The sequence below is a fragment of the Choloepus didactylus genome, chromosome 21, assembly GCF_015220235.1.
Source record: "Choloepus didactylus isolate mChoDid1 chromosome 21, mChoDid1.pri, whole genome shotgun sequence".
NCBI lineage: Eukaryota > Metazoa > Chordata > Mammalia > Pilosa > Megalonychidae > Choloepus > Choloepus didactylus.
Genome location: NC_051327.1, coordinates 1,543,060 through 1,567,410, shown reverse-complemented (window position 1 = coordinate 1,567,410; position 24,351 = coordinate 1,543,060). Strand labels below are relative to the sequence as shown.

Sequence of the window (24,351 nt, the reverse complement as noted above, 5' to 3'; positions counted from 1 at the left end):
TCCCACACTCTCCACCAAGATAATCACTACCCAGACCAGCAATAGTTTGCCTGCTTTTGAACTCTGTACAAACCCAAACATTCAGTAGATCCTCTCTTGTGTCTGCCTTCTATTCTCAGTGCTGTGTTTGTGGCTACATGGCATTTAAAGACTGCACAGCCTTCCGTTAATTGGGACAAGAAATTTCAAAGCCAGCAGAGGCCAGACAGGGGATATAATTGAGTTGTCTCTGTTCACTGCAGTGTGCTCCCAAAAGGGGCCGCTGTGACGTAGTCCCTCTTTTATATTACTGAGCTTTAAGGACCAGGGTCCAGATTTTCCATTTTTCCAAGAGAAGTCTGAAATCTAAATTTAGATGTTGGCAAATCATTCAAGCGTTACAACTGTGCTGCAATTTAAATTTATCTTTGGACTGGATTTATTCTCTGGATCCCAGTTTACAACCTCTGCATTTTGTCGGTAGGTCTATCAGTTGAAGGTGTCCCCATATGAAGGGTGTTATGAATTGAATTGTGTCCCCCAAAAGATATGTTCAAAGTCTAACGCCTGGGGCTATCAGTATTGCCCTATTTGGAAATAGGGTCTTTGAAGATGCTATTAGTGTCCTTATAAGAAGAGGGAATCTAGACACAGACAGGTGATGGAGGCAGAGACTGAGTTATGTCACAAGCCAAAGAATGCCATGGATTGCTGCCAAGCCACTGCCAGAACTGACAGACTTTAGAGGGAGCCCGGCCTTGATTTCAGACTTATAACCTCCAGAACTGTGACACAGTAATTTCTGTTGTTTTAAGCTACCCGTTTTGTGGTACTTTGCCATAGCAACCATAGGATACCAAGACAAGGTGCAAATGGAAAATGCAGATTTAGTCAAATTAGCCTTCTTGGGAGGGAGCAACAGTCCAAGGCAGGGAGCTTCAAAAGTGTGTAGAAGTGTCGTCTCCCTGGTGGTTGTGCTGAGGACTAAATTATCTGGGGCACACCCATTTTTCTAAGCTGGCACAGCCCTGGTTAGAACCAGCTACTACAGCGCCCCCTGCTGTATCTAGCAATCTCTTCCTGCCCAGTGGGACCTACAAGGGGGCTTGCTTCTTCTGAAGTCTTTAGGAAGGGTCACACATCATCTGCATATTCATCAAGTGCCTTCTACTGCCAGGGACGGTGCAGGCACCTGCTGGGACTCACCTTTGCTTCTTCTGTTTGTTCAGTTATTCCCCACCCTCCACCCCCATCAGACCTTGTTACTCTCCCCGCCCCCTCCTTTTTAGAATTGGGAATGGCATGAGGAGAACCAGGCCAGCCTGCCCTTCCCTCCATCCAGATCTCACCTTTCTATATATTGCAAAAAGATGGAATAGTTTCTGGCATGTACTTGGCACCTTTCCCTGATTTCTAGTGCCAAAATAGATTTTCTCCTATTTTAAAAAAATCCCTTCTGGTAGTTTCAGGGGTAATTTTGGGGTGAGGGCAGAGTCAAATGTGCAGACTCAGGTTTGTGGTCTTGCGTGGTGGTGAAGAGCATGGATTCTGGAGCCAGCCTCCCTGGGTTCAAATCTTGGATCTGTAACCTACTAGCTGTGTGACTCCGGGTAAGTCACCTAACCTTTCTGTGCCTCTGTTTCTTCATTTTCAAGATGAAATGATAATATATTTTCCTCATAGGGATATCGTGAGTATTAAATAAGTCAATTATGTAAAGGGCTTAAAACAGTACCCAATATATTAATAAGTATTTGCTTGACTTAGAGGCTTGGACCTGCTTTTGCCTTCCATCATCTGACTTTTAGGTCTTGGTTCTACCCCTTAATTCTGTGTCATAGCTCTTCCTCATGCAACTTTGTCTTTGATGCTCTTTGCCCCTTACTCTGAATCTCCCAAATTCCACAGAGCAGTGATCAATTCTTGGGGCTTCTTCCTCTGTGTTCCCAGACTTCCCCTCACCCCCATATTTTCTCCATTGCAAAATCCTATTGTTGTACCTCCTAAATAATAATTATAGCTAACATTTATAGAGGTCCTATTATATGCCAGGTACTGTTCTAAGTGATTTATATATATTAACTCATTTAATCCTCACCCTCTGAGGAAACAGTCTTTTTAAGCCCTTTTTATAGATGAGGAAACTGAGGCCAGAGAAGCAGAGTGTGGATTTGAATTTGGCTCTAGAGTTTGTTCGTAACCACATGATACACTGCTGTCCACTCTCCCCATCCCTACTGGGAAGACCCTCACCCAGGCTCCACTACCCCTCCCGTGGATGTAGCCTCCTGTCCTGTCTTGCTTCCTCCCTGCCTCACTGGCCTTCCTCATCTCCTCATTGCTCTGGAGTCATCTTGCTAAAAACCAAATGTTGATCGTGCCATCTTCCTTGCTGAAAACATGTCTGTGCCTTCCCAGTGTTCTTGGGACACAGCCAGTAATCTTTGCTATAGCTTATAAGCAAGTCATATATCGCCAGCTGCCTGGGACAGTTACGGTTCATTCTGTTGCATTTGTTTCCCGAAGAGTTTGTGCCTTCTGTTATTCTCATAAGAGTTCTACTTTGGAAGATACATTATATGGTCACTCTGTCTTTAAAGTTTGGAGTGCTGTGACCCCACCAGTCTCTCCAGCCTCTTCTTCAGAACACCCTTCCTCGTCCTTTGAGCTCCTTTTTCCTTCCCACGTGCCCTCCCCACTATCAGGCATTGGCACATGCTGTTCCTTCTGCCTGGAATACTCCTCTCTGCCTTCTTCCCATTGAGTCTAGTGAGTCTCCACCCTGGCTGCATCCTAGAATCACCCAGCGAGCGTTATAATCAAGTGATGCCTGGGCTCATCCCAGGCCAATTAAATCAGACTCTCTGATCAATTAAAAGCTCCCAGTTGATTTTAAATGTGCATTCATGGTGAACAACCTTGGTTGTCCCTGACTCATCCTTTAGGTCACAGCTCAAGAGTCACCTCCTCAGGGAACCCCTCCTTGATATCCCTGACCTGGTCACATCCACCTGTTTTGCATTCTTATAGCACCACATACCTTTCCTTGTTGACACACATCACAGTAATGACTTTAAATTTCTTTATATGGTGGCAAGAGCTCAGATTTTGGGTCCAAATCACAAGCTGTGTGACTTTGGGCATGTTACTTTACTTCTCTGTGCCTCCGTTCCTTCCTCCATTAAGTGGGGGATAATAATATACCTATTCTGCATAGTGGTTGTTGGGATCAAATGAGTTCACAGTATGTGGAGCATTTAAAATAGTGCCTGGCATGTGGGGAGAACTATATGTGTTAACTGTGACTATAATAATAATTATGCTCCATTGGAATTTATAAGACCCTGAATGGGGGAGGGTCAGTGTCTGCCCTGTTTGTGCACGTCACACGTATAATGACTAGCTTTTGAAGAGAGTGGCGTCTCAGTGATGTTCCTGGTAAAAGGGTCAGGCCTTGCAAAAAATAGCATAGGTATCAGAGTCAGCATGCATAGAACTTGTCTTCCTCAGGTAGGGCCCTTGTCTAAATGGACCTAATGGTTTAGGATCATTGTTGTTGGGTGTGATTAGAACTTCCTGGTTTGCTGGGTCCAGAGCCCCAGGTGCTGGAGACATTTGCTCACAGCTCCACTGCAGGAACAAGGGGCTCCTCTCTCATTCACTAACTGGGTATGTCCGTCCACGTAAAGGCTCTTTCTCCTCCTCTGAAATGCAGACATTGGTGTGCTCAGTGCTTCTGTGGCAGAGGGAGCTCTCAGGAAGCCAGGCACCACCCAGTGCACCCAGAAACCAAGTCAACACCATCCTTGCAAGTTGAGTAACCTTGGGTCATGGTGCTGTATTTGGGTGTACCCCACTCAGACATGCTTAGACCATGCCTCTCCCGTTGGCTCATGGTGATGTTGGGAGAGGATGTGTGTGTGTTTTGTGGGTGACGGAGGATTTATTTATAACACGAGGGTGTGATCTGTTGGCAGTGTGACTGTTGCCTGAAACGACTGCTGTATGCTCTGTGCAGTGAATCTAGCAATGCGGCCTCCACAGGAAGGGGCTGTGCCAACTCGGTGGACCCCTGGGGCCCCAAGGTTGTCAGAACTTGAAGCCCTGTGGGCAATACTTGGCTTAACCCCTTTTTTTTCTGAAAAAGGAACTGAAAGACCAGAGTGTGGAAGTGACTTGTCCAAGATCGCAGAGGTTGTTCTCATTTTAAGTGAACATGTATCAAGTGCATACGATATGCCATTCACTGTATTAAGCCCATTATAAACTGCTATCATTAATCCTCACACATGTAGAAAGCAGGCACATTTATTTATTCAATTTATTCAACAAATGCCTGTATAGTACATACTGTGTGTCAGGCACTGTGCTGAGGCCACTACAAATATTAGCTCATTAAATCCTCACAATCCTATGAGGACTTAGTGCTCTTACTGATCTTTCCATTTTGAAGATGAGGAAATGGGAGCACAGAGACGTTGGGCAACTTACCCAAAGTCACACAGCTAGGAAGTCATTGAGTTGGAATGCAAACCCAGGTGGTCTGACCTTGCAGGATTTGCTATTATGCTATACTGTCTCCCACATAATGGTTATATCTTTCACGTGGGTGAGAAAATCAAGGCTCATATAGGTTTCTTACCTTGCTAAAGGCACACAACTGGGGATTAACAGAGCTGAGATTGAATCGGGGCTGTTTATAGAATCAGACTCATGATCTCTATGCTAAACTCCCTCTTGTGGGGGCTGGGACAAGTGGCCAAGGGGTCTGAGCTAATGACAGGACTGGGGGCTGAGGCAGAACTGAAGCCAGGCAGGTGGCAGTGGGGGGTGGGGGTGGGGTCATCTGCCAGGTCTATTTGAGTTGAAGCAGAACCCCATGCAGCTGAATAAATATTGTCTCCCCTCTTCCCCAGGAGGAGCCGAGCCCCAGCCAGGTGGGTGTTGCCCTCTCAGCCTTCAGGTCTCAGTTTAAGCATCACTTCCTCTGGGAAGCCCTCCTGGACTTTTCTGATCAGCTTGAATCCCTTACTATAAGCTCTCTAAGCATTGCAGACTTCTTCACTGCAGTTGAAAGTGTACATTTATTTGTGTTTTTTCTGTCTCCTCATCTAGACTGGGGAGTCTAGGGGTGGATCCTAGAGTACATGGGAGTAGACCCTGTGTCAGATTTTGCTCATCCAGCACCTGGCACATGTAAGGTGCTAAAAATGTTTGGCAAATAAATGGATGAATAAATGAATGGTTGTAGCTTTAGTGGAGGGAGTTGGCACAGGAAATCAAGACTGAAGTCCAAGAAGGGAGAACATTCATGGAGTTTATTGGGACAAATTACAACTCAGTAGACACAGGGAATGCCCTGGGCAGCAATAATTAAAAGTCGGTGATAATTTCTGGTATTTATTTAGTGCCTGAGCTGTGCCAGGCAACCATTTAAAATTTTTTAACTAATTCATTCCCCATAACAGTCCTACAAAATAAATATTGTTCTCCATAGTTAACAGATGAGGAAACTGAAACATAGAGAGGTGAAGCGACATGCCCTAGGTAGTGAGTGGCAGAGCAGGTTTTGAATTCAGGCAACCCGATCCAGAACCTCACTTTTAAGATAGCCCACGAAACCACCTCTTTGTGGTGTACTGAATCCTGCCAGGTTGAGGGTCACCTGACCAGTTATAGGTCCCACCTGCTGGGATGGGTGTGACTTCTCATAGCTTGCCAGCTCAGGAACCAAACTGGAGCTGAATCTGCAGGTTGAATGCTTGATGTGTTGCCTGAGGTTGGGGCTGGCTTGCACGTGCACTGCCTTCCCAGAAGAAGGGAGACAACTCCTGTTTGCTGAGGAGAATGAGGACTTCCACTTGGACCTGGGGTGGCTCTGACTCCATCAGTGAATGAATGCAGCTGCTGCTTCAAATAGGTATTCTCAGCTGCACTAGACAAGTTCTGATGCGGCAGGCTTTACAAACTCAAGTCCTACAGGCACCAGCCAGCACCCAGTGGGCTGAGTGGCAACTGTGCTGGGTTGGAGAGCCTCTGCCCTGTGCACAGAGTGTGGCCACGACTCGGCCTCAGCCAGAGGCTGCCACCCAAGAGGGCTGGCCCAGCATGACCAGTTTGTCCAAGCTCTTCACCACTGAGCTCCATAAATCTGAGGGATATGACGCCCCCATCAAAATTGTGATGTATTTCCATCCATAAGGCCTGGGTGGTGGTGGAGTTGAGAGTACATTTCTGGAAGGCCAGGGAGGATGACATACCCAGGTTGCCAACCACTGGCAGAGCCAGTGTATTTAGACTACTCACTGAAAGGAGAGATGTCGATCCTGGAAAGAGAAAGACCAGCTTTACATGCGTGGCCAATGGCATGGTTGTTTGTCAGGAAAACCCAAGAAAATACTTGAACATCCATCCCCAACCATGTTAACTAATGTCTGATGGCAAAATAAATATACAGATGAGAATATATAGTTTAGCAATGACCAGTTAAAAATGAAATGGAAGTTTTCTCATTTAAAACAGCAATAAAAAGGGCAGAATACCTAGGAATAAATACAGGACCCAATGAAGACACCTTTTAAGACAACTTTTCTGGAAGGATGTAAAGGAAGGCTTGAATTACACTTGCCAGTTAGCTCTGGCTCCCCCATCTCTCTCTCCCATGACTGCCAGCCCTAACCCTACATCACACATGTGTCTATCCTCCAGCACTGCACAGTTCCTCATTCTAAATTATAATTGATCCAGTTCTTCCTTTTGAGATGGGCCATAAATCATAGATCTCTAGCTGGACTGTGGATTGGTTTTCTTTTTGTCCATTCAGCCTGGCTAGAGGCATGAGGTTAGATTGTCTGCTGCCACTGAGCTGGTGCTGGAGGTAGGATTTATTTCCAGAAGGATCAATGAGTACGGCAGGCGAGGATTGGCATTTCCAATACACTGTGGAAGAAAATTTTGAAGGAGGGCAGTAATTCAGGGGGAGGGGTGCAATAGGTATAATATGTGTGTTTCTAGATACTAATCTATTATAAACTGATGATAATTAAAATACTTTGGTACTGAGGCGGAAATAGATCAGTGGAGCACAAGAGAAAATCTAAAAATAGAATTAAGGATGCATAAGAAGTTAGTGTATGATAAAAAAGGCATTTCAAAACAGCAGGGAAAAGACATTCCATACAGTTCTTGTTACAGCTGGCTAAACATTAGGGAAAAAATAAAGCTCACTCTAAAATAAATTCCAATGGAAGTGATTTCAGTGTAAAAAGGGAAACCCTAAAAGTACTAGAAGAAAATATTGGGAAGGACTTCATAAATATGACAGAGACAAAGACCATAAACAAAGAGGAAAAACTTGGTCTTCATTTAAACACACACACACACACACACACACATGCACACACACACAGTTGAGTGATATGTTGAAAAAAGAACACGGACAAAATTAAAAGACAAAAGAAAAACTAGGAAAAACATTTACCAGATGTATTTAGAAGTTACCAGATTTAGATAAATGAAGGGTTAATATCTTTACTATATAAGAAAATTTGTTACAAAACAATTAGAAAGAAATGAACTTGAATTTAAAAATGAGCAAAGACATGGACAGAAAATTAACAATAACAATGAACATTTATGAAATTTTTATTAAATACTGGGGACTGTTAGGTAGTTTCTAATTTAACTTTCTCATGAGTTAAATTAGAAACTACCTAACAGTCCCTGGTATATAATAAATAGGTATTATATATTATATATATAATATATATAATATATTTATTACATATAATAAATAAGTATTATTTTTTAGTTTTCAAATTGAGGAAACAACAACTTAAAAACATTAAAAGTTAAAAGTTGTATAACTTGCTCAAGAGTTAAAATCTAACACCAGAGCCAGGTGTTATTTTTAAATGTGGCTGCTAATTAACTCCTAACATTGATATTGACTCCAGTACAGTTCTTAACTCAGGAAATTATATTTAAAATTCTACCAAAGCTTACACAATAGTAGCTTGTCCTCCAAATTGAACAATTACTTATTTGCTACAGGGGTGTGGTTGGGAGAAGGCTTGGAGTACCATGCCGCTTAAACAAACCATCACCAGGCGCCTGAACATTTACACAGCATTATCAGTTCTATCCACTGTCTTAATAGTGTCCCCCTTTCAACTGCGGCGTGCGTGTGTAATTACAGCTTCTACCATTTTGCACATTGCATGTTCACAAAATCTCAATCCACACAGTCGCAATTAAGGTTTCCCTGCTTCTTTGTCTCTTGGGAACTTTTTGGCCTTTTGTTTGCAATTCTAGGATTTGAGTACTATTGTTTTGCTGAGCTTGGGGGTACGTGCTGTGAGATGGGTTTTGCAGTACACACAGATAAACACTAAAATACCTTACTTTACATCAAAGGTATAAAAAGACATATGTTGAGAGTCTTTCTTCCTTCCACTTTGTTCCCTTTGCCTCCATGGATAACCACTTTTATTAGTTTATGTGTGTGTGTGTGTGTGTGTGTGTGTATGTATCCTTCCAGTGTTTCTTTATGCAGGTATAAACAATGAAGAATATACTTTCTTAACCTCACTTTTTCATACAAAAGGTAGCATGCTTCAAATACCCTTCTACATCTTAGTTTTCTGTTGTTTTTTTGTTTCACTTAAAAAATATATCCTGGAAATCTTTCCCTATTAGTGCCCAAGACTTTCATTCTTTTTTATACCCGATTAGCATTTCATTGTTTGGCTGCAGTATAATTTATTTAAGCAGTTCCCTACCAATGCCACTTGGCTCGTTTAAAATCTTTTGCTGTTATAAACAGCAGTGCTGCAATGAATAACCGTGTACATATATCATTTCAAATTCTCAGGATAAATTCCCAGAAGTGGGATGACGGGGACAAAAGATAAAAGCATTTGTAGTTTTGATAGATAGGGCCAAATTGCCCCCATAGGGTAGTACCAATTGGTCTACCTACCAGAAATATGTGTCTGTTTCTCCACAGCCTCTCAGCAGAGTCTGTTGGGATGAACATTTTAAATTTCATTTTAAGCATTATGTATTTCATTCTAAGGTATATTGGAAAAAACATAATTTGCACATCGGTCCCATGAGTCAGAGCTCTTATGGAGTTTCGGTTTAAAATAGGTTTATTTAAGTAAAAAATGGCACGCTGAATTAAAGAAAAGTGGGAAGTGAATAGTAGAATAGGTGATATGTAGACATGGCAAGACTTATGAAGGCCCATGTTCTGAAGTTTGGGAAGTGTTGCCGTGATATTTTTCTCCTTGGAATAAGAACATCAAGAGCTCATACTTCCTGTGTGCAGGGCACTGTGCTGCAAGTTTTATCTCACAACAAATCAGTAAAGTGGGTACTGTTATTTTACTTATTTATTGTAGGGATGAGGAAACAGAGACTCAGAGAAGTTAAGTCACTTGTCTGAGGTCACACAGCTAACCCCAGAGCTTGTTCTTCTAATTGTTCCCTCTGTTCTGGGAGTACATCCAACTGGGTCTTCAGTTTAACCTTCCCACTCACCACCTGGGCTTTTGTTAGTAAACGTTCAGGGGTGACACAGTTTGAACTCGCAGTCTGCTTTTACTTCCTACTCCAACCGGCTTTTTGGTGTGTGCATTCTTTTGTCTTGATGCTTTGGTTCAGCTTCCTTCTTCATGTGGCTTTTCCGGGGCTTGGCCAGATTTTAACACACCTGTGAACAAAAGCCATACAGCCCATTCATACCGAGAGAGGCTATTTTAGGTTACGATTTAGAGGTTTAAAGTTTTTTGTTTTTTTGTCTCTGTGTTTCCTTCCTCCTTAGCTGCTTGGGTCTTCAGTAAAGTGAAGAACTGAAGTTGCTGAGCTGGGATCTGCCTTGTCCTTTGGACTCTGGGGATTGGATGCTCATGATGAAGATTCTGGTTTGGGGGCGGGGATCTCCTAGCGGTCTGTCACTGAGCCTTATCCTGGATATGGTTTGTCTGAATCATGCTGCATTTGTGTGGGATGAAGGTTGTCATTATCTGTTACCCTCTTTGGGTGGGAGACCCTCCAGGAAGGCTGAGGAGCAGGAAGGCAGGCAGGTGTGACTCAGGTGTTTCCACTCAGCCAGCTGCACCTCTGGAGCTGACAAAGTTGGATTCCAGTCCTGCCTCTCTCACTTACTTGCTTTGTGACCTTGGACAAGTTACTTCTCAAAGCCTCAGTTTGCTCACCTGGAATACTCAGGAAATAATAACTCCTCCCTCGTTGGACTATTATGAGGATTAAATGATATAGAATACTTAGCACAGTCCTGGGTAGTTAGTATATGCTCAATTCATGGTGCTAAAGTCATGATAGTTGATTATTACTTTATTGTTGTTATTCAGCAATCTTTCAAATTCAGAATAGAAGTAGAAAGAAACTTAGAAATCAGGCTTGCTTAGTAAAAGTACAGTGGAACTGCAATAGCGTGAAATAGTGGGGAGAAGAGTCATGCCAGGATTTTGTGGAAACTTGATTCTTAGGGGTGGGAGAGATGCCTGGAGAAACTGGAAATCCAGGGATGATGCTGGGATAGGAATGCAATAGTTCCAGCCCTGGTTCCAAAAGCACTTGGCACTGAGCCAAATCCACTCATTCGCGAGTTCAGGGGGTATGTCTGGGTGTGGTTGGATCCCAGCCAGTGGACTGTAGGTAGAGAGGGAAGGGAGTCTGGCAGAGGACAGAAACCTAAATTCCTACAGGGACCAGGCAGGGAAGGGAAGCAAATAAAGCAGGCATGATGTAAGACAATAAGGAATTGTGAGGAGTGTGGAGAACTGGAGAGCTCATCTCTTTTTTAACAGGGGCAGCACTGCCTAGCCCACAGAAATGTGTGTCCAGTGTTGTTACAACTTGCTGAAACTTACATACTTATCTGATATTTCATGATTTTTTAAACATGGTCACCTCATTCAAATTCCTCAGACATATCACACGGGTGAAATAGAACTTGTCTGTGGACTTGATGTGGCCCTTGGGCTCCAGATTGTGACCTCTTGGCATGAGGTAGGATTAGGCCAGGGGTGGGGACAGGCTACAGATGGACTGGAGGGGCCCAGCCAGTGTGCCTGGGAAGGGGACAGCTGATGGTACAAGGTGCGGGGGAGGGGGAGAGGGCTAGGGCAGAGATAGAACTGGATCTTCGAATGAGACTAAGACAAGACCATGGGGAGAGCTATGACTTAGAGGCTGCAATTTTCCCAGGCTCATGCCAGGGCTGGCCAATAGCTACAGCCTCAGAGGCTGGAGGAGGAACTTAGCTTGGTCGAAGGCCAGGGCTGCCGTTTAACCTGTAGGCATTGGCACTACTGTACCAGTTTTGAAAATACTGAAATACTTTAACTTTTTTCGATAGAGCCATCCAACACAAAACATCCTTAAATAATGTGATATGGTCATAGATCTTTATTTTTTTTAGGTCGATGTACTCATGTATATACTTAAAAATTTTTTTACCATCATAACATACATACAACTCAATTTTTCCCATTTTAACTACCTTCAGGTAGACATTTAGTAGTATTAATGACATTCACAATTTTGTGCTTCTATCACCATTATTCCAACTTTTGCATTACCTTAAACAGCAACTCTGTACCCATTAAACAATAACTCCCCCTTACCCCACTCTTCCCTGCTCCCCTGTTAACTTATAATCTATTTTCAGTCTGTACAAAACTTGCTTCTTCTAGATACTTCATATAAGCGAGATCACCCAATATCTGTCTTTCTATGTCTGGTTTATTTAACCACCGAGTAGCCCCTGGAGCCTCTGCCCCTTACTCTTTGCCACCCCCCACCCCCACTCTGCCTCCCTGGAATTCCCTGAACAACCACATCATCCGGCAACTAAAGAGTTATCTCCCAGCCCAGCTGGGCCCTGGTCCTTAAGTGTATTGACTCTCACCCCTGGTTGCAGGTAAGATGCCCACTTTCATTGGCTTAAGCACAAAGGAGAGTTTTGGGGGGACCCGGGAGAGTCAGGTAGAATTGGGAGGTCGGATGCCAGGCCCCCCGAGGACTGGAGCCAGGACCTCCACCTCTGGGGTCCGGTGCACTTTGTTTTATTCCTTGCTGCTCCTTGGGTAAAAATGGGTAAAAAATGGCTACTTCAGCTCTGGAGCTCTTAGTCCCATGGACAGATTGCCCGTGTCCCAGGCACTAAGCAGATGTGACACTTGAGTCAAGTGTCCACCTCTGCTCCAGGCAGCTAAGTCCAGGGTTGAGGGGTGAGGGTCTCATGGCACTAACATTGCTGCCAGAGTCCCAATCTCAAAGATGGCCCTGGGTGTGGATGGGCATGGCTCGGTGCCCTGAAAGATTCTCCTGCCCGATTGTGGGAGTCACAGGGACTCCAGGTGTGGCAGTGTAGCTTTATTCCAAGCTCTCCTAGGTGGCAGGAGGGAGGAGGACTGAATCATTCAAGGGCATGACTTGGCCTTGTCTGGATGGTCTGCTCAGATGGTGAGGTGGGAGCTGGGGTTGGGTATGTACTGCAGGCATGCGTGTGCCCTTGTGAAAGCTGAGGCAGGGGAATGAGGTTGGAAGAGCTTACAAAGGCTTTAAATAAACCATGAAAAAAATCAACTAAAATTTTTTTTATTGAGGTGAAATTTACATAACATAAATATAAGCATTTTAAAGTGAACAATTCAGTGCGTTTAGTACATTCACAGTGTTGTGCAACCACCATCCCTATCTAGTTTCAGAACCTTTCCATCACCCCAAAAAGAAACCCTGTCCCCATTAAGCAGTTACTCCCCATTCCTTCCGTACCCCCTAGTCCCTGGACAACCATCAATCTCCTTTCTGTCTTTATGGATTTGCCTATTTCATATGACTGAAATCATACAATATGTGGCCTTTTGTTTCTGGCTTCGTTCACTTAGCACGTTTTTGAGGTTCACCCACATTGCAGCAATTATCACTACTTCATTCTTTTGTATAGCTGAATAATTACCAGGTATGGGTATACCACAATTTGTTTATCCATTAATTCATGGATGGACATTTGAGTTGCTTCCACCTTTTGGCTATTGTAAATAATCTGCTATGAACATGAGTGTACATGTATTTGAGTCTCTGCTTTCAAGTCTTTGGGGGTATATACCTAGGAGTAGAATTGCTGGGTCATAGGGATATTCTCTGTTTAACTTTTGAGGAACCTCTACAGCAGCTGCACCATTTTACATTCCCACCAGCAATATATGTGGGTTCCAATGTCTCCACACTCTCACCAATACTTATTTCCCATTAAAAAAAAAATTGTAGCCATCCTAGTGGGTGTGAAGTGGTGTTGGATTGTGGCTTTTATTAACTTTTCCTTATTACTATTTTTTTCATCTGTTTGTTAATCATTTGAATATCTTTTTTGAAGGTATATCTATTCAAGTCATTTGTCCATTTTTAAATTGGGTTGTCCTTTTGTTGTTGAGTTGTAAGAGTTATTTACATATTCTGGATATTAGAGTCTTATCAGACCCTTATCAGACCTTTGCAAATCAGATGATTTGTAAAATATTTTCTCCTTTTCTGTAGGTTGTCTTTTTTAGTTCCTTGATAATGTCCTTTGGTGCACAAATGTTTTTAATTTTGATGAAGTCCAATTAATATGTTTCTTCTTTTATTGCTCATGTTTTGGTGTCATATTTAAGAATCCATTGACTCAAGGTCATGAAGGTTTACCCTATGTTTTCTTCTAAGAGTTTTAAGACTTTAGCTCTTATATTTACGTCTTTGATCCAATTTTGCATATGGTATGAAGTATGGGTCCAGCTTCATTCTTTTGCAAGTGGATATCCAGTTGTTCCAGAACAAGAAATAAACCTTTTACTGCAACTTTCCTAATTGGCCTTCCTGTCTCCTCTCTTCCTGACTCTAATCTCTCTTGCAGAGCACTCTCTAAATCATTTTCCTAAAATAGCCCTTCCTTGTGCAAGAGCTCTCAGTGGGTAATGGTGCTGATCACAGCCCCACTGCTGCCTCCACCACTCATTGGTGCCTTTCTATGTGCCAGCCACTTGGTGAGGCTGTGTAGCCCTGAGCAAGTCACTTCACCTTTCTGATCCTTAGTCTCTTCATGAGATGGGGATTATAAGTGGTATCTCCTTCACAGGGATATTATGAGGATTGAGTTAATGCCTATAAATCCTTTAAAATAAACCCTTGCATGAGGAGATGCTTAATAAATGTTAACTCTCACTCACTGAATATTTATTGAGCACTTCTATGTACTAAAATGTATATGGTGAACACGATATCCTCATGTTGCCATTAAACAGGTAATTACACTGCAGTGGTTTAAAGGCTGTGATGGAGAAGATTTAGGAAGGCAGAACATTGTTTATTTCTTTTTGTCCCTCTCTTGCAATTAGAAAGCAAGTTCCAGGAAAGTAGGCACTTTATCTCCTTTGTTCATAGTTGAATCCCCAATATCAAGGAGGAATGTGGCCTTCAGTAAATATTTGCTGAGTGAATGAATGAATGAATGAATGAAGTCCTGTTTTAGCTAGACCTGAAATATGAGGCATTGATGGAGTGAAGTTGGGGAGTGGGGAGGGAAGGGAGAGTAACTTGGTGCAGTGACACAGCTTTGGAGCCAGGCAGACCTCTGTGTGATCCCAGCTCTTCGGGGGTCCAGCTAGGTGACCCTGGAGAGGTTACTGTCTTCTCTGGGCCAGGGATCTTCATCTTTAAAATGGGAACAAGTAACACCTTTCGCATAGAACATCATAAGGACTGGGGAAAGCACACCCAGCATAGATAGCACTTGACCCAAAATGGGCAGCTCTCAATAAATGCATTTTCTTTTCCCTTCCCATTCTTTGTGCCGCTTGGCATCTCGTATTCTGAACAGCTGTTGTGAGACTGAGCTGGTCCTTGATAAAATCTCATCAGAAATGCTTGAATCCTTCTCCCCCAAACATCCGGAAGATGTATATACACATGGAGGAAAAAAAGCCAGCAAAGAAGCCATTTTATTAGGTATGATTTTGCCCCAAATCTCAAAGTAGAGCCCAGGGAACTCCTTTCTTCTACACTAGGAAAGCCTAAGGAAATTCAAACTCTAATCCAAACCTAAGTCTTGGCTCTCATTCAGGGAGGCTAGAAGAGATCATGATTCTCAGGAGGAGCGAGAACACTTGCCCGGGTGCCTGGGGTAGAGCTTGCCCAGGTCATTCATCCCCATTCTTCTCAGGGAAAGACCAAGGGCTCTGGACACAGCAGCCTCCTGGGAGAATAGATATATCACGAGAGAGAAGGAGAAAGATGGCAGGCGCTGAGCCTTAATCACTGTACAGGCTCCACCCACTGAGATCCAGCCAATCAGTGACTTGGAATCCAACCAACCAGATAAGTTCTCCTCCTCCAAACAGGTTACGTGTGAGAGTGAGAGAAGTCCGGTGCTCCCCCTCGGGCCAGTACCTATCGTGAACAGGTGTTTCTTTTTAGGTGGGTTTGAGGCTCTCATTTCCCAACTTTAAGGCGAATGTTAAAGGGGCACTTGGGAAGTGTAATACGGCACAGAACTTAGGGTCTCTTTCCAGGAACCTGAGGTATACACAGAATCTTGCACAGGGATAGAGACATGGCTGGTTAAGCGGCTGATGGGGAAGCCTTGAATTCTTGTTTTGCGATTTCCAAACTCTGTGGTTGTTAAAAGGGTAGCTCCTCTGCCCTTGAGCAAGACGCGGGTGCTGCTGGGGTCCTTGTGCATGCGTGTGCCACTGGCCAGGCAGGCCCAGCGTCTGAACTTGGCCGTTCAGTGCCCTGCAAGGGCCGATAATGGATCTGACTGCAGAGAGTTGGAATGCAATGAAAGAGATCTGGTAGTTCTTTAAGACCATGGAGGTCAACCAATGTTCTCAGTGACTCAGGGTTTTATAGTCAGGCTTATCGAGATAAGATTTTCATTTCGTAAAATTCACTTTTTTTTACATACAATAAAATTCACCACAGTTGATATATAGAATATTCCTATCACCCTCAAAAGTTCCCAGTGCTGTGCTGGCCCTTCGTAGTCAGCCCTTCCTCCAGCCTCAGCCCCTGGCAACCACTCATCTGTTTCTGTCCTTACAATTCTGCCTTTTCCAGAATGCCGTATAAATGGAATCATGCAGCATGTAGCGCTTTGTGTTTGACTTCTTTCTCTTATCACAATGCTTTTGAGATTCATTAATGTTGTTGTGTGTATCTGGAGTTCATTCCTTTCTGTTGCTGGGAAGTATTCCACTTTGAGGACATACCACAGTTTGTTTCTCCAGCCACACATTGAGGGACATTTTGGTTGTTTCCAGTTTGGGGCCATTGTAAATAAAGTGGCTATAAACCTTCATGTGCAGTTTTTGTATGGATATATGTTTTTATTTCACTTGCATAAATACATAGGTGTGGGATTGCTGGGTCATATATGGCAAGTGTATGTTTATCAGAAACTGCCAAACTGTTCTCCAAAGTGGCTAGACAGTTTTACATTCCTCCCAGCAATGTATAGCATTCCAGAGGTGCTCACTCCCCACCAGCACTTTGTGTTATCAGTTTCTATGTTTTAAAATTTTAGCAATTCTAGCAGGTGTAAGGATTATTTTTAAATTTTGAAAATGACAGTTTCCGTAAGAGAAACACTCCTCACTTTGATAGCACATAAAATAATGTCTACTTATGTGTCTATTTATTTGCTTACTTGTTCATTTTCTGACTCTGTTACTAGAATATAAGCTTCAAGAAGGCACCTGCACCTAGGACAGGGCCTGGAACAATATCTGTGCTCAATAAATACACGTGAGTGAATGGATGAATGAGAGAAAAGATGAGTAGCATGTGACAAAGGCTTTGAGATCAGATCAACCCTGGGTTGGAAGCTGAGGTCCATGTTCTTAACTTCTGCAATATACCGCTTCTCAGAGAAGGCAACTTTTGGATGGGATTGGAAAAGAGAAGAAAGGATTTTGTAGGCAGAGCAATAAGGGAGAAAGAGAATGTACAGAGAGAGGCTCATAGAGGGTTTGGGACATCTAGGGGCATGAACAGTGAGTTTTGTGTAGTGAGAACATTGTGTGTGTGGGGGGGGTATAGTTGGAGATATTAGTGGGAGGTAGTAGTATTATTGCAAAACCTATACAGACTTCCTTCGGAGATATTGTGGGCTTTGTTCTAGATCACCACAATAAAATGAATATTGCAATAAAATGTGTCACACAAATTTTTTGGTTTCCTGGTGCGTATAAAAGTTTTGTACAGGGAACTGTAGTCTATTAAATGTGCAGTAGCATTATGTCTAAAAAACAATGTACATACCTTAATTAAAATATGACATAGCCACAGAGTGAGCACATGCTGTTGGAAAAATGGCACCAGTAGACTTGCTCGAAGCACGTTGCCATACACCTTCAATTTTCAAAAAAGTGCAGTATCTGTGAACTGCAGTAAAGCGAGGTATACCTCTATTGCTTATTCTATGCCAATCTTTGCATAGATTAATTCATTTATTCTTCCCATTGGTCCTAAAAGGTTAGCACTGTTATTATCTCCATTTTACAGACAAGAAAACTCAAGCACAAAGAAATTAAATAACTTGCCCCAAAATCATACAGCTAAGAAGATGCAGAGCTAGAATTAAAACCCAGACAGTTTACACTCTAAAGGCTGTTCTTTAACCACTGTGCTACACTGGCAAGTTATGAAAAGACCTGTGTATTAGTAGGGAACAGTCTAAGCTGCTGTAACAAAGAGTCACCAAAACATAGTGTCTTAAACAAGACAGCAGTTTGGCCCTCTCTCAGGTGTCAGTCCAAAGGGACAGAGTCCAAGGCTAGTAAGGTGGATTTGTTCTCTGAAACACATGTGGCTTCCGCTTTGAGTCCAAGGTGGTTGCTTCAGTCCTTACCTTCTTCGGGTTGGTGGAAAGAGGGAAGAGGGCTAGGGGAGCTCAAACACTTTCCTTTTAAAGGAATGGTCTCGAAGAACACACAACCCATTGGCCAGAATACAGTCACATGCTCACACCAAGCCACAAGAGAGGCTGGGAAATGTAGTCTCTATCTGGGCGGCCATGCTTTCTGCGAAAACCTGAAGAGTTCTATTACTAAAGGGAAGAATGGGTATTAGTGAACAACTAACAGTCTCTACCACAACTTGCAGACTGAACAACGGAATTTGAGCTTTATTCTGTAGGTGACAAAGAACTGGCAAATGGTCTCTAAGCAGGGATGTTTCATGCTCAGATATGGGTAACTTGGGTCACTCCAGAAGCTTGCTCACAGGATAGGGGGGGCAGTGATAAGATCCAGGAGGCCTATTTCATTGGTGTATCTGTCGCTTTGTTTTGCTGTCTCTGGAGTTCTTGCTACAGGCAGGAGCCAAGAGGTTGGGTTCTCAGGTGGGGCCATGGAGAACTTGCAGGCAGAGTGAGTGTGTGCTGGAGCCGGAATGAGAATAATCAGCTCTCTAATTGTTCATTTATTCAACGACTGTTAATCTAGGGCCATGTCTAGGCACAGGGCTCCAGTGATGAACCCAACAGGTATGATGAATGCTGGGGCCAAGTTCAGGTCGTGGTGAAATTCAATGCAGTGTGAATCCTTGGTATGCAACACTGATGCTGCTCTGTTTCTCTTGGCCTTAGGACCCCCGGAGCAAACACAAGTTTAAGATCCACACATACTCCAGCCCCACGTTTTGTGACCACTGTGGCTCACTGCTGTATGGGCTTATCCACCAGGGGATGAAATGTGACAGTAAGTATACATTTTTGGCAGCCTCTGATATACAGGAGGAACAATAGAAAGGGTTCATTCCTCATGATTTGGGGTCCAAGTCTGCAGCAAATTCTCCCAATCCTGGGTGGGCTGGTGCATCAGTTATCTGTTGCTGCATAGCAATCCTCCCACCTCAGACTGTAGAGGCTTAAAACAATAGCCATTCATTCAGCTCAGGATCCTGTAAGGCAGTCTTTTGGGGCTGGGCTCACTCATGAATATGTGGTGGGTTAGTGCTTTGCCTGGGCCTAGGTGGCCTCGCTCTCCTATCTGGAGGGATGGCTGGCTGTGATCTGGGGTGCTGGGCAGGCTAGCCTAGGCCTGCTCACTTGCAGGACTCTAAGTGCTTCAAGGGGGCAAGTCCCATTGGCAAGCACTCTTCAAGTCTCTGCTTGTATCACATTTGTCCCTGTGCCATTGGTCAAAGCAAGTCTCATGGTGAGGTTCACAGTCAGTGTGGGAAGGGGTGGCCCTTGGGTGTGGATACAGGGAGCCGTTCCCGCAGTCATGTGCCACACACGGCTGGTTTAAACACCATGGGCAGGACTGATGCATTCTGTGCACAGAGACCTGCTTCCCTCTAGCTCCATCAAGTGTCTGCTGAAAGAGGGAAGAGAGTGTGATTCTTCAGCCAGGGCTGGGGCTGGAGTGGGGGAAGGCAAGCAGGAACAGGACTCCTCATGAAGCAAAGGACCGAGTGGCCCATGCAGCAGGGGAGTGAGCACACTTTGGAAGCTGTGGCTGCAAAGGGACAGGGAGGCTCGACGTGCTGGTGGCTCCAGAGGCCTATTAGCTGCAGCAGACTGAAATGTCATGGGGCCAGAGGTGCCCCTGTCAGAGAGCCCTGAGGCCCAGAGGACAGAGTGGGAAACTCACAGGGGTGCAGAGTGACTGGGAGGAGTGTTCGTGTGGACTGTGGTGGAGTAGAACAAGAGAGAGACTGAAGGAAACACATTCAAGCATGGACAGAGAGACACAGAGAGACAGGTTGACAGGGAACAGACAGACAGACATACCTAGACTCAGGGGACAATGGAGAGTGAAAGCCACTAAGTGGCTCAGCCAGAGGGAGAGTCTCAGGCAAAGACAGACAAAATGATTGGAAGTGACATCCTAGATGTACCAGACTCATGTAGAGATATAGAGGTGGAGAGAGACAGAAATGCACACATACAGAGATAAGGGCAGAGACCCAGAGAGACACCAAGACAGAGACAGGGCAAGAGAGATGCAGAGAGATGGAGATGGGAGATGGAGAGAGACAGAGATGCAAACACAAGTGTGGTGAGTGAAACATCTGTTCATAGGGGAGGCAAGGCAGCGAGGCACACACGGATGTGGAGGTGCAGAGACAAGGAAAGAGACGTGCACTGCTCTGGGTACAGAAAGACAGAGAGACAGGCAGATGTAGAAACACAGTGTGAGTGACGGAGACATTCACCGTGGGTAAGGGTCCCCCAGTCAGAGAGAGGGAGTGGGACTGATGCCCTCTGCCTGTAGGACACTACTTCCTCTTAGCACACCTGGTGACCCAGGTGTGGGCACTGACGGGCAGGGGTGGGGGAAGGGGTGGGTGCTTGGGCTGTTGCAGGGCCCTGGACCTGGTGCTTTGGTCCCTTCTTTTCCACTGTGACTCATTTCCAGCCTTTGTCATTTGCCTGAGAGGGAGCCCCTCAGCCTCCCCTGGGGATGCCATGCCCCCAACTCTGGTGGCAATTCCCCGAAATGCAGGCCCCATGCAGTGATGCAATCTCTGGCTTCTCAAACTGGAGCAAGGGTCCCCCTAGAGCATAAAGGACCCACGGCACACCTTTGGGGAGCAACCGTTGTTCTAGAAGACTTAGGGGAAACCAACCACCACATTGAATTGGACAGATACACTGGAGGCATGTGTGGAGAGTGAATATTTATCATATAACACATGAAACTTCCAAGGGTCAGATTCATATTTCATTTGCCTTATACTGGGTTTACATTTTATTTTTCTTGTAATTAGATGGGGTGGATACCATGGGGCTCTGCCCAGATACCCCCTTCAGGGCCCATGTCCCTGTCCCCAGCTGCTGGGTTCATAGCTGTGCCCCGGTTGGGACTTGCTCTTGATGGCAGGAAACCACCTTACCCAACGTGATATATCCCCAAGGGGTGGTGCACGGCAAAGACCATCTGATGTGGGGTGCAGAGGCCTCCTGTCTCAACTTGGGACAACTCTGAAGGGTCACTCCGGCTCCAGAGGCCCCCTTAAGATCAGCCTTGGTTGCATCTGCATCACAGGGGGCTCTTCCCCTTACCCAGTCTTTCCTTCCTCATTGAGCACCAGTATTCCCCTTAAGTCTGCTAGAAAGTCCCCATTTCAGAGTCTGTTTCCAGGGAGCCCAATCTAAGATATTAGCTGTCAGTATTTAAAAATCGCAAATACGGGTTCCTGCTTATCATGAAAAGTGGGTACCTTGGCCACTTTTGGCACGGATGCCTGCATGGCTGCAGATGAGTAGGGGCCAAGGCGCCCTTCCGTCCCCTCTTTTGCATTACCGGCTGCCCCCGCCCTTTCTGATGAGACCCTGGCCGGGCTAGCTGGTCTCGGCCAGGCTTGCAGGTGCCAGCTGCCTTGCACAGGGGGGCAGGAAGGGCCCCGCTGGCCCCTGGGGGTGCCCGGTCCAGGCGAGCCTGAGCCGTGGCCCTCTGTTTCCCCCGCCGCCTGCAGCTTGCATGATGAACGTCCACAAGCGCTGCGTGATGAACGTCCCCAGCCTCTGCGGCACTGACCACACGGAGCGCCGCGGACGGATCTACATCCAGGCCCACATCCAGAGGGACGTCCTCATCGTGGTCGGTAGGTGGCGCCGCGGCGCCTGCGCTGGCTCGGCAGGTCCCTGGCCTTGCCGGGCCGCGGTGGCTGAGCAGGCGAGGCTGGGGGAGCCCCGAAAGCGAGGGACATCGGAGTCCCTCGGCCTGCTGACTTTCGCAGGGTGCCTCACTCTGCTGCTCTCCTCTTTCTCACGTCCCCGTTCTTTCTGTCGCGATCCTTATTAAGATAGCAGAGAAGGAATGCTTTGTTCCTCCCCAGACGTTTCCAGTGGGAAAAATAGTCTTGAGGATAATCACCAAATTTGGGACAGTGTTACATCTTGGGTAGGAGGCTGCCCCTTGCAATCCAGGGACATACCGGGGTGTTTCACTGTATTTGGAGCCTGCCTTTCTTTAATCTGACGGTGGCCACTCTGTTGCTTGTTATGTTCTTCTCTATACTTTTTGCATGTCTGAAATATTTCATAACAACAAGTGTGGGACTAGAGAAAAGAAGAGCACGATGCCTTCAAGAAACACTTGGCTTCTGACGTCAAATTCAGCTGCACTGGACTGTTAAATAGTCATAAAGCCATAGAAAAACCGAAACTAAACTGGATGAGAATGCGACTAAAACTTTGAAGGAGATCTCTCTCTAAGGCTTGTGACACAAACTGCTATAGACTTTATAAGTAATCCATACAACCAAGATTTTATGAATTGGTAATTTAGCACATTGGTCATGGAGGGGATTGAGTTTTTCACAAAGTGATCTGTTTTGGGGGGGCCTGAAATGGTTCAGTAGCTCTGGTGTGTTGTGTTCTGTGCTGGAAGGACCTTCACGTAAAAAACCATAGAAGAGTTTTAAAACATCCTTGTAAAATATCATTTTTGTTTTAAACTGAGGTTCGTGACTCCCCAGTGAGCTTTTAGGAAATGCGTGTTTCATTGAGTTGCTTTTTCCTCAGAGAGGAAGGCAAGTGGGTGCCTCCCTCCCAGTTGGCTGTTTGGGGGCCCCTGGGGAAGTCTGAAGTTCTTGCAGTTGAAGAAAAGCCTGTTTTGGCGGGTTTGAGGTTTCCTAGTGCCAGAGGGGCAAAAATGAGCCTCTTCCGCCCTCTAGTGGCAGTTTCTAGGCTCTGCAATGTTCCCGAAGGCGGCTGAAGTTGATGGAACTCATTCCATGCATGGTGCTCAAAACCCTGCATGTTATCTCCTCATAACAACCTTGTGAAATATAGATTCTTACCTTCATTTTATGGATGATGAAACTGAGGCCCAGAGAAGTTGACTTCCCCAAGCTTACACCATTAGAATAATAAAAAAATAGCTAATGTATATTAAGTTTTAAAAAATATGTCCATCATCATGCAAAGGACTTAGAAGCAGTATCTTGTTCAAATTTTTCAACAACTCTAATAAGGTGAGTATTTTACCCATCAAGAAACAGCCCCACACTTCATCATCCAGGTCTGTTTGGCTTTTTTTTTTTTTTAATCTTCATTTTATTGAGATATATTCACATACCATGCAGTCATACAAAACAAATCGTACATTCGATTGTTCACAGTACCATTACATAGTTGTACATTCATCACCTAAATCAATCCCTGACACCTCCATTAGCACACACACAAAAATAACAAGAATAATAATTAAAGTGAAAAAGAGCAATTGAAGTAAAAAAGAACACTGGGTACCTTTGTCTGTTTGTTTGTTTGTTTCCTTCCCCTGTTTTTCTACTCATCCATCCATAAACTAGACAAAGTGGAGTGTGGTCCTTACGGCTTTCCCAATCCCATTGTCACCCCTCATAAGCTATATTTTTATACAATTGTCTTCAAGATTCATGGGTTCTGGGTTGTAGTTTGATAGTTTCAGGTATCCACCACCAGCTACCCCAATTCTTTAGAACCTAAAAAAGGTTGTCTAAAGTGTGTGTAAGAGTGCCCACCAGAGTGACCTCTCGGCTCCTTTTGGAATCTCTCTGCCACTGAAGCTTATTTCATTTCCTTTCACATCCCCCTTTTGGTCAAGAAGATGTTCTCCGTCCCACGATGCCAGGTCTACATTCCTCCCCGGGAGTCATATTCCATGTTGCCAGGGAGATTCACTCCCCTGGGTGTCTGATCCCACATAGGGGGGAGGGCAGTGATTTCACCTTTCAAGTTGGCTTAGCTAGAGAGAGAGGGCCACATCTGAGCAACAACGAGGCATTCGGGAGGAGGCTCTTAGGCACAATTGTAGGGAGGCCTAGCCTCTCCTTTGCAGCAACTGTCTTCCCAAGGGTAAAACTTATGGTAGAGGGCTCAACCCATCAAACCACCAGTCCCCTATGTCTGTGGTCATGTTAGCAACCATCGAGGTGGGGTAAGCCAATACCCCTGCATTCTCCACAGGCTCCTCAAGGGGGCACTACATATTTTTTTCCTTGTATTCCTTTTTTTTTTTTTTTTTTAACTTTCCTTTCTTTTTTAAATCAACTGTATGAAAAAAAAATTAAAAAAAAAACATACAATAAAAGAACATTTCAAAGAGACCATAACAAGGGAGTAAGAAAAAGACAACTAAACTAAGATAACTGCTTTACTTCCAACCTGTTCCTACTTTACCCCAAGAAAGTTACCTAATATAGCAACATTTCTGTGAACTTGTTCCTACTATATCCATCATAAATTAACAGACCATAGTCATTCCTGGGCATCCTCAGAACGTTAAATAGCTTATCTGTTCTTCTTAGATTATTGTTCCCCCTTCCTTAATTGCTCTCTATTGCTAGTTCCCCTACATTCTACATTAT

At 44.6% G+C, this 24,351-nt stretch overlaps 1 protein-coding gene across 1 annotated transcript in view; it reads left to right on the top strand.

Moving 5' to 3' along the window:
- Positions 1–24,351, top strand: part of PRKCB (protein kinase C beta) — a 364,546-nt gene that overhangs the window by 151,091 nt on the left and 189,104 nt on the right. Inside the window, exons 4-5 of the mRNA XM_037813650.1 lie at positions 18,635–18,746; positions 21,472–21,600. Of these exons, the coding sequence (XP_037669578.1) occupies positions 18,635–18,746; positions 21,472–21,600 (241 nt within the window). The remainder of the gene's footprint in view (positions 1–18,634; positions 18,747–21,471; positions 21,601–24,351) is intronic.